This window comes from Prionailurus viverrinus, chromosome A2, assembly GCF_022837055.1.
Source record: "Prionailurus viverrinus isolate Anna chromosome A2, UM_Priviv_1.0, whole genome shotgun sequence".
In the NCBI taxonomy this organism is placed as follows: Eukaryota; Metazoa; Chordata; class Mammalia; order Carnivora; family Felidae; genus Prionailurus; species Prionailurus viverrinus.
The window spans coordinates 96,103,677-96,123,012 of record NC_062562.1 but is presented as its reverse complement, the minus strand read 5'-3'; the positions used below and the strand labels follow the sequence as shown (position 1 = coordinate 96,123,012).

Below are 19,336 nucleotides of genomic sequence, written 5' to 3'. Positions count from 1 at the left end.
ACATCCTTTTTTTTTTTTTTTACTCAGGAGTTGAGAGATTTAAATTTTCCAAATGGAAAGGCCTTTTGTACCTTTATTACTAATTTCTTTTTTTTCCTTTTTTAAATTAACTTTTAAAAAATATTTTTTTAAATTTACATCCAAATTAGCATGTAGTACAACAATGATTTCAGGACTAGATTCTCTAGTGCCCCTTACCCATTTAGCCCATCCCCCTCCCACAGCCTCTCCAGTAACCCTCAATTTGTTCTCCATATTTCTGAGTCTCTTCTGTTTTGTCTCCCTCCCTGTTTTTATATGATTTTTGTTTCCCTTCCCTTATGTTCATCTGTTTTGTCTCTTAAAGTCCTCATATAAGTGAAGTCATATGATTTTTGTCTTTCTGTGACTAATTTCACTCAGCATAATACCCTCCAGTTCCATCCACATAGTTGCAAATGGCAAGATTTCATTCTTTTTGATTGCTGAGTAATACTCCATTGTAGAGATATATATACCACATCTTCTTTATCCATTCATCCATCAATGCACATTTGGGCTCTTCCCATACTTTGGCTATTGTTGATAGTGCTGTTATAAACATTGGGGTGCATGGGCCCCTTCAAACAGAATACCTGTATCCCTTGGATAAATGCCTAGTAGTGCAATTGCTGGGTCGTAGAGTAGTTCTACTTTTAGTTTTTTGAGGAACCTCCATACTGTTTTCCAGAGTGGCTGCACCAACTTGCATTCCCACCTTTATTACTAATTTCTATTTCATTCCATTATGATAAGAGAATGCTGCTATTACTATTTCTATTTTCTGCAGTATTACTGAGATTTTCTTTGATGAACAATGGTCAATGTTTTTGCTAATGCTCTATGGATACTTGCAAAGATGGTGTAATCCATATTTTCAGGATATAGAGTTTGAATATACAGCAATCAGATATACCTTAGTAATTATGTTAAATCTTCTGTATCTTTACTAATTTTTTCTTTACCTGATAGGTCATGAACACAGAAATGAATTAAAGTCTCTGTATTCATCTAGCTCTTCACTAACATGCATTTACACAATAAATTGTGGATATCAAGGTTCTGAGAGTATGCAGGTTTTGTTGTTTGCTATTAGCAAACTCTGTGCCTAATTTGATACAAGTACCCTTCAGTACAGCTTTACTGATATCTCCAAATCAGTGGCAAAACTTTCTACAAAATAGCCAAATTTAATATTCTATTAGAAAAAGAATACAGAACTTAAATAACTTTTATTTTTTAGTTGCAGCATACAGTTTTACAGATTCAGTTGAAGAAAATTACTGTAAGTGATTTAAAATGTGTGAGAATGCAAAACTTAAATAGTCTCCTAAAAATTATCTAAAAGGAAATGAATAAAAGTGGGTTTTTTCCTGAAATATACAAAACTATTTTTATAAGGCTAAATGTGTTATTCTTCTGTTTTTTAAAAAAATTTTTTTAATGTTTATTTTTGAGATAGAGGCAGAGTGTGAGTGGGGAGGGGCATAGAGAGGAGAAACAAAATATGAAGCAGGCTTCAGGCTCTGTGTTGTCAGCACAGAGCCCGATGTGGGTCTCGAACCCACAAACGGTGAGATCATGACCTGAGCCGAAGTTGGATGCTTAACTGACTGAGCCACCCAGGCGCCCCACTATTCTTCTAAGATGTTTAACAGTTTGATTCCAGAAAGTAAAAACTGTGTATTGCGTCACAACACTGTGACATTAATAAAAGTAGATTATGACTTAGTCATTATATTACAGCATGGATTCAATTACACATGATCTGTTGTTCCACCTTCACATTTAAAAAGAAAATTCTAAAAGTATAAAATTTTTCTGTAGCAAGGTTATTACTTTCTAGATGTCTTTCTTCTTCTGTGTCCTAAGAATTATTTGTTAGTTTCTTTTGTTCAATGCAAATACTTCAGATGGTATATTAGACAAGACTATTACATTTACATAGTGTGCAAGTAAATGTTTCTTTTAAATGCAACAGAAGCTTAAGCAAAAAGCTGTTTAAGATAAAAAATCTTAAATCATTAGCCTGATGAATTCATGAAAATATTCACTCAATACGTATTTATCAACTACTTACTACTGGTAGGTGTTTGAAGGAAATAAAGGTAATTATCGGATCTTGCCTCTTTACTGACTCTTTATTAGTAGCCCAACTGCTGATTTTTTATGGTCAACCTGTATTTCTTTACACATCTATATAGTCTGTATCAGATTTTCTAAGAAAAAACTAATAATGGATATTGGAGAGAAGACCACAAATAAAATACTTTTGACCTGACCAGCTGAACTAATAATAAGCACCTCTGAGCATTTTGCTCAGAACACTGTACTACATTTTTTTCTTCTTCCTTCTTAGGAAATCATTACTGTCTCACTAAGACAACTAATTTATATTAATTTTATAGTACTAATTAGCTTATAAAAATGATCTGGTAACTGCTATCATTTTTTATGTAATAATGATAATGATCATTAGCTTTAATATTAAAGCTCAACTCCTAATGGGGCTCTTGGGTGACTCAGTTGGTTAAGCGCTGGACTCTTTTTTTTTTTTTTTTTTAATTTTTTTTTCTTCAACGTTTATTTATTTTTGGGACAGAGAGAGACAGAGCATGAACGGGGGAGGGGCAGAGAGAGAGGGAGACACAGAATCGGAAACAGGCTCCAGGCTCTGAGCCATCAGCCCAGAGCCTGACGCAGGGCTCGAACTCACAGACCGCGAGATCGTGACCTGGCTGAAGTCGGACGCTTAACCGACTGCGCCACCCAGGCGCCCCTAAGCGCTGGACTCTTGATTTCAGCTCAGGTCATGATCTCATGGTTTATGGAATTGAGGCCTTGTTGCGTTGGGCTCTGAGCTGACAGTGCAGAACCTGCTTAGGATTCTATTTCCCCTCCTCTCTCTGCTCCTCTGCTGCTTGTGCTCTCTCTCTCTCAAAAATAAATCAATAAACTTAAAAATATATATTAAAAAAATCAAGTAATACTTAGAAGATATTGATGTATTTAATATTGGAATCTTCTGAACTATTTGGGTTTCTTTCACAATGTAAATTAGAAAAGTTACATTATCCTCTCAATTTTAAGTAATTATTTTTTATATACATGGAGCTTCCAATGAAAAGAAAAAAATTGGATATCATTATAATTTTAAAACAAAAATGTTTATAAATTTGGCATGGATTAATAAAATATTTATTAACCTAATCCAGAGAATTTATTTTAAATATGGCAGTTTCTTTCTATGCAACTATGTCAGGAAGGTAGTCTTCCAAAAGTCATTATTTATATTATTTTTTGGTCAAGATCTTTGTTGGCATTTTCATTTCCATTATTTTTAAGTTTATTTATTTATTTTTGAGAGAGAAAGTGAGAGCATGAGCAGGGGAGGGGCAGAGATAAGGGAGGGGAGAGAGAGAATCCCAAACAGGCTCTATGCTGATTGTGTGAGCCTGATGTGGGGCTCAATCCCATGAACCATGAGATCATGACCTGAACCGAAATCAAGAGTCGGACACTGAACTGACTGAGCCACCCAGATGCTGCAGCATTTTCAATACAGGAAATAATTACTTGTTTGATTGATGATTTCATTAGCAGACTTAAAGTCTGCCTACAATCTTAGGTACCTTTATTATATAGCCACTTACACATAGACACCAAGATTTAGATTTGGACCTAGCGGAATTGCCTGGGTCCTGACTTGGGCTTTGAAACTAAGCTGTGTGCTCAAAAGCCAGCTTTGTAAGAGATCTCTATATAAAGTAGCACTTTATCATTTAATATTATTATTTATATACAGGCAAAACTCTCAAAATAATCACTAGGAGAGATGATTAGCAGGGAAAGATTCAGGCATTTTTGATCTTCTGGCCAAATATCACTGAATCCTTAACCTATTTTTAACATTCATCATGAATATAAAATTTAGTAGTATAAAGCAATACTTATGTCATTCAACAAAGAATATAGAATTTAATCTGCTAGAATCCATCTGAAACCCAGCAACATTTTTATGCTTGTTTCTTCTTTGGATTAACAGATTAAGATTCTAACAGCAAAGCATGCAAAATCCTCTTCAACTTCTTACCTTGGCACACTGCATGTGATTGCATCCCTCATTCTTCTGTATCGGAGACTTACAGTTAGCACAAGGCTTGGAGTTCGTTAACAACCAGAGACAATTGGCAGCATCCTCATAAGCTTCACTAACTCCTACAACTTTGGGATATTAAGCACAAACACAATATACATGATTTAGTGTATAACTTCAGAGGGAATCTTCCCCTACCCCCTGTGAAAGTGTTCTTTGTAGGCTGTCTCTAAGTTTTAACCACGTATTTTTCTTTTCTTTTTTTTTAATGTTTATTTATTTTTGAGAGAAAGAGAGACAGAGCACAAGTAGGGGAGGGGCAGAGAGAGGGAGACACAGAATCTGAAGCAGGCTCTAGGCTCCAAGCTGTCAACACAGAGCCCGATGAGGGGGTTGAACTCAAGAACCATGAGATCATGACCTGAGCTGAAGTTGGACGTTTAGCTGACTAAACCACCCAGGCGCCCCAAACCATGTATTTACTTTCTTATTAGGATCTATGGCAAAGTTTTAAAACTGCTTTATTCTGAATAGCAGGATTATAGGATAAGGAGGTGTATTCCAAAAGCTTGATATATGAAATATGATTTAAAGATTTCTTTCTAAAGTTGTGTTCAAATAAATTGGGGAAGAAAAAACCCATTTTAAAAAAGCAATATATTACTGTCTGTTTAAATTAACTATTGTAGAAAGAATGGCCCCTAGACCATAATTTCTTGTGGGTCAGTTGTAAACATAATGACCAGATACTTTTCACCATAGCAAAAAACATGAAAGTTATATTGAAATATCAATATTTTTAGCCATGAAAACTTCAGATAAACTAAAAATGAATCCCATGTGACATGTCTAAAACTAAACTTATCATTTCCCCCAAACCTGCCTCTTTCTCTATTCCCTGTCCTAGTAAATGATATGATCATCAACTCAGAGTCAATCCAGGAAGACCATGATTTTGGACACCCTCCTTTCCCTCACCTGCCACATTCCATTGTTTCTACCTCTTTCTCTTTGTTTATGTCTCCTCTCAATTCCCACTGCTTACTGCTTTAACTAAGGTACTCCACACCTTTTGCCTAGACAATTAAAACACACAAAAAAACAATCTATTTCCCTGGCTCCTTCTTCTGCCCCCGACTTCTACTACACTGCCTACACAGTGATCTTTTAAAAATACAAATTGCTTTTTGGGGTACCTGGGTGACTCAATTGGTTAAGCGTCCAACTCTTGATTTTGGCTCAAGTCATGATCTCACAGTTCCTGAGATAAAGCCCTACATTGGGCTCTGTGTCGATAGCGTGGAGCCTGCTTGGGATTCTCTCTCTCTCTCTCTCTCTCTCTCTCTCTCTCTCTCTCTGTCCCTCTCCCACTTGTGTGTGTGCTCTCAAAATAAGAGAAAAAAAAAATAAAAAAACAAGTCTCCTTTAAATCTTTAAGATGCTCCCCACTGACTGCCAAGATAAAATAAAACTGCTTTAGCAAAAAATGCAAAGTCCTTCATGATTTGGCTGCTGTCTACCTGGCAAGCTTCTCCTACCCTCTAACCCCACACTAATCTTCTATTCTTCATCTGAAACTCAATTTATTCTACTTTGATTTGAGATCTGCAGTCTTACGGAATGTCATGGTTTTTAAAGATTCTAAATCTTACATTTTATGTTTTATAACCAACACCCCTCCCAGCACCCCAAGAGGAGAGTTAGGAGCTAGAGAGAGTTGCAGATGCACAATTAAAAAATCATTTTTTTCCTCCCTGTCAGTATTAAGTTTGTTTTGTTTTCTAGCTCTAAGTGCACAGGGAAGCTCTACCTTTTCTTTCCTGAAAAAGATGTCCAAAACTCACTTTGACATCAATGCACATGGCCCATCCAATCAAGGCCCTGAGTACACGCAGCCACTCTCAAAAGGGTGGGGTAGTTAGTGTACTGTTAAAAGCAGTTGAGAAATCAGACTCTTTGAGTTTTGAAGTTTAAAAGGAAAAATTACCCAACCCTAGAGAGGGAAGGGAGACAAAGGTTTGGGCTGGCTGACCTCTGGGACGTGACTCAGTATATGAACTGGAAGAGCTGAGCACTATGATTAGCCCTTCGATGGAGCTTAGCAGTGGAGGAGTGGGCCTGTCTTGCTGCAAGGAACCCCAAGTGCCTACCTACTTACGTTTGTTCAACAACAGAACAGCAGCTACTGCTGGACTATGAAGCACTGTTTTTCAATTTCACCACATAGCAAAGTGAGACAATAACAGCAATGAACGGACCAGACTCCACTCCAGTACTAAACCCACTTGGTAGAAGATGGTTTGATTAGGGTGTTGCTACAGAGAACTCTCAAGTTAATTTAGTGGAGAACAGGAGTTTCAGAAAGAACTTACTATATTTATAGTTAATCAGCTCAAGCTGTGGAGGTAATGCCATTTACAAAGGGTACTGCTTTAAAACCTAATCACTAAGTACAATGTCTAGTTTTTTTTGTTTGTTTTTTTTTTTAAGGAGTGGCCTTTCTCCTCCTTTCAGCATCAACATTATTTTTAGCTCAGAGGCTCTAACATATTCTTATGGCCTTTATTGTCCATTGTTATAATAAATAAAGCACAAAGCCATTAAAACAAAGCAGCTTGTGTGGCCTGCAACATAACAGTTTTTTTCTACCACCCTCGGAGAGAATGCTAGTTCCTGTGTTCTAGAGGATTGTATGAAGTAAATTGTGTTCAAGAAATAACTATTATTAAAACAGAAACTTGTAGTGGGAAAAAGGCCTTTACTTCTAGTTCTCTGAACATGCTCATTTCATACATGTGCCTTTTGTATATACTCTTCTTCATACCTGCAATATCTATCTCCCTTCAGTCTACCTGGTAAGTTTTCTTCACCCTGAGTTCCAGACTCTTCTCTTCAATTACATGACTATTGTATCTTGATCTTCCTTCCTCAATAATCTAGTGTGCTTAGGTCTCTTTGTAAGAAATATTAACTTCATTTAATCAAGTATTAGAGCATAACAATCTAAGATCTACTAGTAGAATCAACATATATGTAAGTGAAAAAAATGTTGATTTTAAAGACTGACTTCTTAAAAAGACTATTTGAATTCTATTCAATAACCATTTATTATGTAGTATGGAAAAACTGGCCTGAAAATTTTTATAAATTAGCTATCTTTTCACAGAATATATAATCATTCTCCTTCTTGCTCTCATTAGACATAATAGAGGCGGTTTCAGTGCTGAAAAATAGTATTTGAATCCTTATATTGAATTCTTTGAACTAATCTTAGTATATCTTCTAATACTTTTTTCTCATTAGATTTTGTCACTCCTTTTGAGTCTCATAATTCAAAGACTTTGGAAAACTGGGCATAAAGGAGAAAATGATCTCAGGAATTGACAAGTTCAGTTGAAAATGCTTATGCCAAAGATATGTGACCATGATCCAAATTAATATGTAAACCATACAGCATTAAATCATACTTTTCTTTCTTGGAATATTATTTTTATATATTTAATGATGATGTTCTGCTTAAACATTTCAGTTGGTCCACTATTGTTTGCATTAAGCCTTATCCTAAATTTCATAAACTTCAGTGGCCATTAATAGTGGTCAACAGGTCATCACATTTCAGTATGGAGGACAATGAGAAAATTCCTAGGTTTTTCTCAGCAACTGGGAACTTTTCTGCAGTCTTGGCTTTGGTCCTTCTCTGGTAGACAACTTTTTAGGTATCCTCAGTCTTTTGTCTTCTATCCAATTTTCTAAAGTTCCTCCATTTTTCTGAATTAAAACCCTATTTGGAACTCTTTAAATGAATCTTCGGTTTTTAATTTGAGGTCTCCCTGTCTCTGGCCACCAAAGTAACTATGTATAGACTATATATACCATTTTCTAGTGCTTCTATTTCTCTTCTCTTTTCATTATCAGAATCATTATCGTATGTAAAGATATTTTGTCACAGTTCCACCAATAATCTGCACTTACTAGCTAGGTTGTTCTCTTTCTTTCTCCCTAGTAAAAACTTATTTGTGGGTATGGAATGATTGACCAATTTTAAATTTTACAATGTTAAAAGATAACTAAAAATAATCACCCATTTCAAAATGCTTGTTTTATATCTTAAATCAGACATGGCCATTTTCTACTCAAGAATTAAATAATATATTGTACTAATTAATTACTTCCTGTTGTGCATTAAGTCTTCTAGGCAACTGGTAAGTACACTAGATTTACAACTTAATAAAATTACATCTTCTTAACTCTCCTCTCCTACCTGCATTGCCTCTGTCTTGTTCCAGCCCTCATATCCTCTTACCTGGACATTCTGAAGTTTTCTCAGAAATAGTGTTCTTACCTACTGTCTCAATGGTCCTCATTCACCATCCACACTTCCACCTGAGTGTTCTTTCTCAGTAAGCATCTTTGATTATCACTCTCCGACTCAAAACTCCTTTTCAGTGTCTCAGGATGAAGTCAGACCTCCCAGCATTGCACATAACCTCTACCTCGCCGCACCTGTGACACCTGATTTGGACTTCTGCCTGTGCAGTCTCATCTCTGGTGCAGCACCTTCCTTTGCACTGGTTTGTACTCAGTATCTGCAGCCCTTGAATACACCATGCTATCTCACAGCTCTGCTTCACCCAAAGCCCCAATACCCTTCCTGTGTGCGTGAAGTACATCTACCAGTTCTCAAGAAGCAGCTCAAGCACCAATTCTTTTATAATGCTTTTCCTCACACTCTCGTAGAGAACTGGTCTTCTCTTGCTCTCTTCCCTCCCTCACAATGTGCCACAGGTATGCTGTTCTTTCATAGCATTAATAATATTTCTTTTTCTTAGTTTTGTATATAGCTGTCTTCATCTCTAAAATGTAAATTTCAAGTAGCGGTCACCTTATTTCCATATTCTAATATAAAATACCACTTAATAAATGTTAAATAAATAATAAAGATATCACTTAAAAGCAACAAGTTATTTCTAAATTTTCTCAGCATCTCTTCTAAGCTGCAGATAAGCACTTGTAAAATCCCACTGGACATCTCCACATATATGTCCTACAAGTACCTCAAGTTAACAATGTCTGTAACAAAACTCATTATTGTTCCCTGAAAGTTACTGTTTTTTAAAAAATATTTATTTATTTATTTATTCGTGTGGGGGTGGGAGGAGGGACAGAGACAGAGGGACAGAGAATCCCAAGCAGACTCCACGCTGTCCATACACAGCTTGATGTGGGGCTTGAATTCATGACCTGTGAGATCAGGACCTGAACTAAGATGAAGAGTCGAACGCTTAACTGACTGAGCCACCCAGGAGCCCCAAAAGTTACCCATAACTGAATTTCCTAGGCTGACCAATGATCTACCCTCTTACTCAAATTAAAAATTCCCCTCCCTACTTTGATCTCTCCTTCAGTCTAACCTTCCTAGTCATCACTTATCTTCATAAAAATATCTCAGATGCCACTTCCCTACTTAAAAAATGCATTCTATGGCTTATTCTGTTAATAAAATAACTTCAGACAATTTTGCAAAACTTCACAATCTGGCAACACCTATCTTTCCAGCCTCATCTCTTACAAATTCTCCCATGGACACTAATGTTAGGCTTCATATAAATGTATAAAGAAATGTAAGTAGGTGGGCAATAGCAAACCATGTCTAATAAATATGTTTCTTGGTTCCTGAAGCAAAAAGAGAAAGCAAAACCCAATTGTCTTGTCATGTTTAAAGGTGTTGCAGGATATTAGTATTAATCTATGGAACTCACACATGTACACAGACCCATACATATCAGGAGAATAGGGAAAATGGATGGGTGTCAAGGGAGCAATGGCAAGCTATTATCTGGGATTCAAGAAAGACACACAACGTACCTGGGGAATAAAAACAATCTATACAGGTGTTTTTGATTTGGGAAGTTCCTAGCATGTACCAGGTACTCAAACAAATATTTGCTGAGGAGGGTCTGGGTGGCTCAGTCAGTTATGAGTCCGACTTCAGGTCATGATTTGTGAGTTTGATACCCGCTTCAGGCTCTGTGCTGAAAGCTCAGAGCCAGAAGCCTGCTTCAGATTCTGTGTCTCCCTCTCTCTCTGCCCCTCCCCCGTTCATGCTCTGTCTCTCTCTGTCCCAAAAATAAATAAACGTTGAAAAAAAAAATTAAAAAAAAAATAAGCATAAGCAAAATTAAAAAAAAAAAGAATTGGAAATATTAAAAAGAATTGTTGATTGAATGATAGAACGTACAGGGTAGAAATATTTAATTGGATCTCACCATGAAATATCCTAAGATTATCCATTTCTTTTTCTCCTGGATAAGGGACATAAGCCTTCTCATCATGTGAAAGGTATCTCCCTCATTATCAATTAATAAACTGATATTCTGGTTTACACAGTAGTCTCTTCTTCATGGATTTGAAGTCAATGCATAAAATGAATCTTGTGAATCTAAAACGCTAAGGACAAGCTCTTAGGCAATGGTATATTGCCTGATAGAATACAAAACTGTAGGGTTTCATAGCTGTCAGCCAGACTCTGCCAGCGTCACTTCAGCTGCTGACAGGAATAACTGCCAGATCTCTGCCTCTGCAGATATGCTAAAACCCAATTCCTCTCTCACTGTCTTCAGGAGGATTCTTTAAAAAAAAAAAAAAAAATTATTTTTTTTAACATTTATTCATTTTAGAGAGAGCACGAGCAGGGGAGGTGCAGAGAGAGAGACACACACAGAATCTGAAGCAGGCTCCAGGGTCTGAGCTGTCAGCACAGAGCCTGACATGGGGCTGAACTCGCGAGCCGTGAGATCATGACCTGAGCTGAAGTCAGATGCTTAACCGACTGAGCCACCCAGGTGCCCACCTTCAGGAAGATTCTATGACACCCGCCTGCCCAGCCTGATTTACTCTCATCTTTATCCAACTATAGTAGTTATCATGTGATACTGTAATGATCTGACTGCTTCCCTTCTAGCCTATTACTTTTTGAAGGCTGGCATCATCATCATGTGCTTTGCTCATAATAAGTATGGGTTCACTGAGTGAAATTTTTTAAAAATTTTTTTTAATGTTTATTTATTTTTGAGAGAGAGAGGGACAGAGTGTGAGCAGGAGAAGGGCAGAGAGAGAGGGAGACACAGAATCCCAAGCAGGCTCCAGGCTCTGAGCTGTCAGTACAGGGCCCAACAGGGGCTCAAACTCACAAACTGAGAGATCATGACCTGAGCTGAAGTTGGACGCTTACCCTACTGGGCCACCCAGGTGCCCCTGAGTGAGTTCTTTTTTTAAAATTTTTATTTATTCTTAATTTTGAGAGCTAGAGCACATGTGCAGTTATGCATGAGCGGGGCGGGGGGACGGGCACAGAGGGAAAGAGAGAGAGAATCTTAAGCAGGCTCGATGTCCAGACGAACCTCAGTGAAGGCCTTGATCTCATGACCATGAGAACATGACCTGAGTCGAAATCAAGGGTCGGATGATCAACTGACTGAGCCACCCAGGTGCCCCAGTTAATTCTTAATCCTGATTTGTAATACCTGCAACTAATTCCATTATATAAAAAGTTAAAAAAATTAACTTTTATATTAATTTGAAAATAAACAGTTGTCATAAAACACTTTACGGGATGAGAAATTATTGCAAAGCAGATATATTTACTTGTTAAATGCAGGAATTGCTATTAGAAGGCTAATTCAAACCCATTCTGTTTCTAGGCACATACCCTGTTCCTGATGTCACTCAATCCAATCTAAGGGTTAATTTCCTCATCTGCAAAATGGAATTACTAACACCAATTTCATAGCATTTCTGTAGGATTAATATTTATAAAAATCTCAGTTAAAATAGTTATAGACATGGCATTTAATATAAGTAAATCTACAGAGCCACATAACACCAAGAAATTAACCTCTCTTATCATCCAATGGAAGATTCCAGGGAAGTGAGAAACTTCCTCTCACTACAGTTTATACATTTCTTCCCTTAAAGTACAGAAAAGCTAGTTGGTCCACCCCAGGATAAAGGGGAATGGCTGTAGGAGAAGGACTTAAATGTGACCCCTGTTTACCCTGTTTATCTTAACTTAAAACAGTCCATCAGAAATATGGAACCTCTGATTCACCATTGCAAAAACCTTGTGATGTCCAAAAGGGTGTTGGTTAGGGGTGTAATGTTAAACAGGAGAGCTATAGCATTGAAAACTTACTTAATGAAGACTCTAAGTAATATGACCATATTATCTTTTGAATGCTATTAGAACATATAGTATAGCTTTCTAAGATTCCTCTTACGTTCTTCTGGTTTCATTTCAGTTATTTTTTGTAGCCAATTTTTCCATGTTTGGCAGTCACAAGGCTCATGTGCTTCACCAAGGCACTCCCTGAAGAGGAAAACATAGAAAAGGCAATTAAATATTCTTTATCAACATCAAGGCAAAAGAACAGGTGAAAAGTGTTCTTCCAATTAAAAAAACATTTTTTTTAAGTTTATTTATTTTTGAGAGAGACGGATAGCGAATGAGGGAGGGGCAGAGAGAGAGAGAGAGAGAGAGAGAGAGAGAGAGAGAGAGAGAGATAATCCCAAGCAGGCTCTTGTCTGCAGTGGCATCACAGAGCCCAATGCCAGGCTCAATCTCATGAACCATGAAATCATGATCTGAGCTGAAACCAAGAGTTGGATACTTAACTGACTGAGCCACTCAGGTGCCCCAGTGCTCTTCCAATTTTAAAGCTGAGAAAACTGAAGCACAGTGACTAGTGAGAAATGAAGTATTTCAATAGAGGAAGTGAAAATATGATTCTAGAGCTTGATACTGCCAGGTCAATTTTTTTTTAAAGCAGCACATTCATTTACACATTTTTAAAAGTTCCAAATAGATTACCTAACATTTATAATTTAGTTTTGCATGCTATAAGTTATGAGCTATAAAATATTTTTATCAGTTAGGTTCTGTCCTCACTAATACTACTCAAAGTTTGTTCCCTGGGATAGCAGCATTGCCACTGCTCAGGAGCTTGTTAAACATGCAGAAGAGCAGGCCCATAAGACCTACTGATTTAAATCTACATTTTATCAAATTACCACGTGACCCGTCTGCATTTTAAAGTTTGAAAAGTACTGCTTTACATTACATTTTTGTTACTTTGACCTTGGAATCCCCAAGTAACAGCTAGGGCAATTTAATTTACCATTGAGTTTGCTGAATCCCAATTTTCTGTTTAACTGGAATTTGGCAAATTTTGATTTAAACAATTAAAAACATATCAATTTATCATTTGTAATTTGATTTTACATTCTTTCTATAGCTATATAGAAAATCCAACAGGCTTAAGGGGGAGCCTGGGTGGCTCAATCGGTTGAGTGTCTGACTGTTATGATCTCAACAGTCATGGGATTGAGCCCTGTGCTGATGGCTTGGAGCCTGCTTGGCAGACTCTCTCTTCCTCTCTCTGCCTCTCCCTCACCTCCTCTCACAATAAATAAATAAACATAAAAAAAAAGGCTTAAGGCCTTTAAAAATTACTTATTTTAATTCAATACAATGGTATATTCTGTAGTACAAAGGAAATTTTACAGTAAATAACAAAATATCATTTTGAAAGGAGAAAAACCCAATCTGTAGGTGCCGCCATCATCATCATCATCATCATCATCATCATGTGTTATTTTAAACAAAGATCTTATTTGCAAAGTTTAAGTCTTAAGAAGACACACCTGTTGATGCAGGTAGAGTCTTACCAACTCTGAAGAACATTTTACTATATTAAGAATGTTTTGGGGCACTTGGGTGACTCAGTTAAGCGTCTGACTTCAGCTCAGGTCATGATCTCACAGTTTGTGGGTTCGAACCATGCACAGGGTTCTGTGCTGACAGCTCTGCTAAATTTCAGTATCTCCCTCTCCCTCTGCTCCTCCCCTGCTCACTCCATCTCAAAATAAATAAACAACCACGTAAATAAACAAACAAACAAACAAATGAATTGAATGAATGAATGAATATTTCAATTCTCCTTAACTACTATTAAAAAAATAGATGCTAACTAGTGTTGGGAAGGATGTGGAGAAACTGGAACCCTTATGCAGTGCTGGTAAGAATCTAAAATGATGCAGTTGCTATGGAAAACAGTTTGATGGTTCCTCAAAATTTAAAACACAGAATTATTACATGATCTATCAATTACACTCCTAGATATATACCTAAAAGAATTGAAAGTTTCGCAATGACTAAAATTTTCTCACCAATGTTTATAACAGCATTACTCACAAAAGCCAGAATATGGTTTACAACCCATATATCCATTAACAGATGAACAGATAAACAAAATGTGGTATATATACACACAATTGAATTATTAGTTGGCCATAAAAAGGAATGAAATTCTGATACACACTACAACATGGATGAAACTTGAGACATTATGCTAAGTGAAATAAGTCACACACAAAAAGATAAACATCGTATGATACCACTTACATTAAATATTCAGAAAAAGGAATTCACAGACAGTAGAATGGTGGTTAACAGTGGCTATGGGGCAAGGGAAGATGGGGAATTATTGTTTAATGGTTAGAGGTTCTGTTTGGTATGAGGTAAAAAGTTCTATAAATGGATAGGAAACGGTTGCACAACATTAGAATGTACTTAAAACCTCTGAATTATATACTTAAAAATGCTTTGAAGGGAAAAAAAAAAGCATCAATTATCTTGAAAGAGTAATTTAGTTTGCTTAAGTTCCTGATATTACTGGGGTGCCTGGGTCACTCAGTTGGTGGAGCATCTGATTCTGGATTTCAGCTGAGGTTATGATCTCAAGGTCCTGGGATTGAGTCTTGAGTCGGACTCCGAGCTGAACATGGAGACTGCTAAAGATTTATTTTCTTTCTTTTTCTTTCTTCCTTTCTCTTTCTTCCTTTCTTCCTTCCTTCCTCCCTCCCTCACTCCCTTTCTTTCTTTTTCTTTTTCTTTTTCTTTTTCTTTTTCTTTTTCTTTTTCTTTTTCTTTTTCTTTTCCTTCCTTCCTTCCTTCCTTCCTTCCTTCCTTCCTCCTCTTTCTCTCTCTCCCCCCACCCTGCCCCCCCTGGCCCTCTGCCCCACTTGTGTGCTCTCTTTAAATTAAAAAAAAAAAAAAAAAAAGTGTTAAAAAAAAATTCCTGACATTACTGAATCTGGCATTTGGGAAATCTTTTCCGTAAGTGTGGTTTTATAAAGTTTCTTAGGAATTTAGTGGTGACTTAACAGTCATTCAAAAAATATTGGGTTGATTAAAAATGGAAGTAAAAAAAATGCAAGTAGACGTATTATATATTACATTCACTTTAGTACATATTAAAATCGACTCTGGGGGCGCCTGGGTGGCGCAGTCGGTTAAGCGTCCGACATCAGCCAGGTCACGATCTCGCGGTCTGTGAGTTCGAGCCCCGCGTCGGGCTCTGGGCTGATAGCTCAGAGCCTGGAGCCTGTTTCCATTCTGTGTCTCCCTCTCTCTCTGACCCTCGCCCGTTCATGCTCTGTCTCTCTCTGTCCCCCCAAAAAAATAAATAAACGTTGAAAAAAAAAATTAAAATCGACTCTGCTTTCCAGAAATATAAGGGATATCTGTGATAACTGTTAATTTTAATTTGGCACATATACTAGCATACACTAGAGTAAAAAATATGCCACAGATCTAGGAACAGTGTTTCCATATGGTGCTTAGGAATACATGCAGGAATAGAGTGTCTAGATTTGTCATGACTTATTAAAAAACAATTTAGGTGTAAAATAGACTTCTATATCTGCAGTATCTAAATGAAGCCAATGAAATAAATTATTTCTGTTAACTTTAAAGTTTTTTCCCCATGAAGATTAAACAACACATTGAATATTTTTTCCCTACTAGAATCAATACCAGTATGACTGGCTCTGGTGTCAGAACATTTTCTGACAGAACCAGGAAAATAATCATGAGGGTTGTGAGGGGAAAACCCAATGTTTACAAATGGAATCTGAAAAAATAAATGCTATTTCTTCAAAAGGCCATAATTGCTTATCGGTGTGCTTGGTTCTCTAAGGTGCTGCATTAGACAGCAATACAAATGTTCTTTTCCAGAACCTCACTGGAGGATATAGACCTGCTGCTTCCTCAGGTGCTAGCTCAATCAGCAGGATCACTCTGAATGTTATAACTAGGCGGCACAGTTTCCAGAGCAATGCTAAGAGTGGGTATATAAATAGGAGAGGCTTATAAATAATAAATAAGTTAGAGCAAGGACTGTAAATTAAAAAGGGAGTTATTTTAAAACTAAGGCATTTGCGAAAATAAGCCCAAACTACTTTAAAGTATGGTAATAACAATGTTACCAGACATTACATGGTTGAAAATCTGAATTATGCCATGTGTAGGGAAAGGGTTATTCTGAGAGAAGTAATAAAGAGACTGGAATATTCTGCAAACACTGGAAAGTTAAATATCTGAAGAAAGTTTCAACCAAGACACCAATAACTGGTGACAAGTTTTCTGACAGACCTAGCACCTGCTGTTGAGACTGTACCTCAAAATGTCACTAAAAACAAGTGAATTGGAAGAGGAATTTTGTTATATAGTTAAATGAAATGTAGACACACCAATAGAGTGAGTTCACTAAGGGGAAAAACTGCTTCGTTATAAAGGAAAAAGAGGTTATCTAATATAAAATCCTTAACCCTGTCCAAATATGATAGTTAACTAATATCAAGAGATCAAGGAATGGTTCTTTCCTTGAAAATTTGTCAATATGCACAACCATTGGCAGAAATATACAGTGACTCCAAAGGATTCTGGAAAAGTAAAAACCTTCTACTAAAGTTTCATCACCTGATGGAAGAAATTTCTATCAAGAAGTTGACAATTTCAGTTCACTGCCATTTTAGAACTATATTAATGACGAATCCTGATTAAGTAGAAATCCTCATTTTATGATTTTCTTCCTTTAGTTAACTTTCTCCCTTAATTAACAAATCAACTAAAAATAATAATTCAAAAAAACTAGAATTTGGGGGGCACCTGGGTGGCTCAGTTGGTTAAGCATCTAACTCTTGGTTTCAGCTCAGGTCATGATCTCACAGTTGAGGAATTTGAGCTCCAAGCTGGGCTCTGTGCCAAAAGCACGGAGCCTGCTTGGGATTCTTTCTCTCCCTCTTTCTTTGCCCCTCCCCCATCCTCTTGAGAAAAAAAAAAAAAAAAAAGCTAGTAGTTTTGAGTTTACCAGGCAATGTTGTAATACCTTACATATACTGACTCATTTAATCCACATAACAACTCTTTCAAATTGGTAGTATTATCCCCATTTTTAAAAATTTCTTTCTTTTCTTCTTCTTTTTTTATAATTTTTTAATATATATTTTTGAGAGAGAGACCAAACATGCACATAAGTGGAGGTGGGGCAGAGAGTGAGAGAGTGAGAGTGAGAGAGTGAGAGAGAGAGAGAGAGAGAGAGAGAGAGAGAGAATCTGAAGCAGGCTCTGCACTATCGGTGCAAAGCCCGACATGGGGCTTGAACTCACAAACTCAGTGATCATGACCCGAGTCGAAGTCAGATGTTCAACTAACTGAGCCACCCAGGTGCCCCTATTATCCCTATTTAATATTTATTTATTTTTGAGAGACAGAGAGAGAGGCGTGAGTGGGGGAGGGCAGAGAGTGAGACACAGAATCTGAAGCAGGTTCCAGGCTCTGAGCTGTCCGCATCGAGACTGATGTGTGGCTCGAACTCAAGAACCATGAGATCATGACCTGAGCTGAAGTCGGACACTTAACTGACTGAGCCAGCCAGGTGCCCTCGTATCATCCTATCTAAAATGCACAGAGAGGCTCAATACTCTGCCAAAGGTCACACAAGGAGCAAGCAGATGAGCTGAGATTTGAAGCCAAATTGTTTGACTTTGGAACTAGTACATTTTATGTTGACTGCATCAGTTACAAAGGCTTCAATTGTATCACTGTATTATAAGAGAAGATGCTTGTTTATCATCAAGTCACACAGCTAGTTAATGGCAGTTAAGTCTCAAATGCAGGTCCTATGTTTCCCATGTCAATCATGTGCTCCACTGAAATCTGATAAATTGAATTTTCAACAGTATTTATTTAGATGGGTATGATACTTTGTATAGAGTAGACACGATATTTAAACAGGGTCTTATGATCAATTTCTATCAAATAAATATCATGTTTCATTTCTGGGCCTAGGACAAGCTGGTGAATATATTCTGCTAGTTAGCAGGACTCTGATACTAAAATAGCTAAATACTGCCAATCTGGAAAATTTTTTTCCAGAGCCAGAGTTTATTAAGCTAAGTAAGGATTTGAGACTCTAATTTTGCAAGAGAAGATGAGACTCAACTATTAGGGTCCACAAACAAGAACAACATCATGTATTTTTCCCAGAGGACTCTTAAAGAGTCTGTTGCCTGTGAAGTCTGTGGAGGAGATGAAGCATGAAACTACTGCTTTAACTCAATCAAGATTCATGATCCTAACAGGAGAGTAGGTTTTATCAAAATCCTTATTGTGGGTATTGGAGGAAAACAGAATGAGCTGACAATATTAATGCAGACATTTACTTGTGAAGTTTCCTGAAATACCTGACAAGTCTGCACACTGTACTTTGATTCACTGGAAACTTCAGTGGACTAGAAACCTGACGCTGTTGTTTCTCATCAGTTGCATCACTATAATCCAAATCTTCTTCTTGGGTTCAATTTGTTTCATGGTGATGGTGACACTACGTTAAAGGGTTCTTTTGCACAGTTTCAGAAAATAAATGCTCCACAGGCTGGGTGATATATTAAAAACCACATAACATTACTGTTTAGAATATTCATGCCATTCAATTTTATTCAATAACTCAAAAATATGTTTGACAGTCTATGGATTTAGAAGAGATGAATTCTATTTAAGTTCTCCATTTCCAATGGCAACAATGGTGATTAAAGGGACTGGGGACAGTAATATAGGAGAGATATGACCATTATACATAAGGTTAAATTTGAGTTCTTCTCCTCACAGATTAGAATTTGGGTGGTATTAAGAAGTATTTTTGACAATAAATCTTTAAAAAGTTGCCTTGGAAAAGAAAGACTTTGCATTAGTTCAGAGGGCATAGAAGTTACATAGTAGCATATTCTACTTCATAAAGAGGAAAACAGAGGGGAAATGCTCATTGGCTCAAGTTATGAACTCGGTCTATGGACAATATTGTCAAGATCAGACAAAATACAATT

General features: G+C 36.9%; 1 protein-coding gene across 7 annotated transcripts in view; it reads right to left on the bottom strand.

Annotated features, from left to right (window-relative positions):
- Positions 1-19,336, bottom strand: part of ANKIB1 (ankyrin repeat and IBR domain containing 1) — a 153,697-nt gene that overhangs the window by 25,634 nt on the left and 108,727 nt on the right. For all 7 annotated transcript variants that reach the window (XR_007146392.1, XR_007146393.1, XR_007146394.1 and 4 more), the window contains exons 10-11: positions 12,391-12,479; positions 4,112-4,242 (exon numbers count right to left, since the gene is read on the bottom strand). Coding sequence is in view for 2 of the 7 variants with exons in the window: in XM_047830709.1 (XP_047686665.1) it covers positions 4,112-4,242; positions 12,391-12,479 (220 nt within the window). In the remaining 5 variants the exon portion in view is untranslated. The remainder of the gene's footprint in view (positions 1-4,111; positions 4,243-12,390; positions 12,480-19,336) is intronic.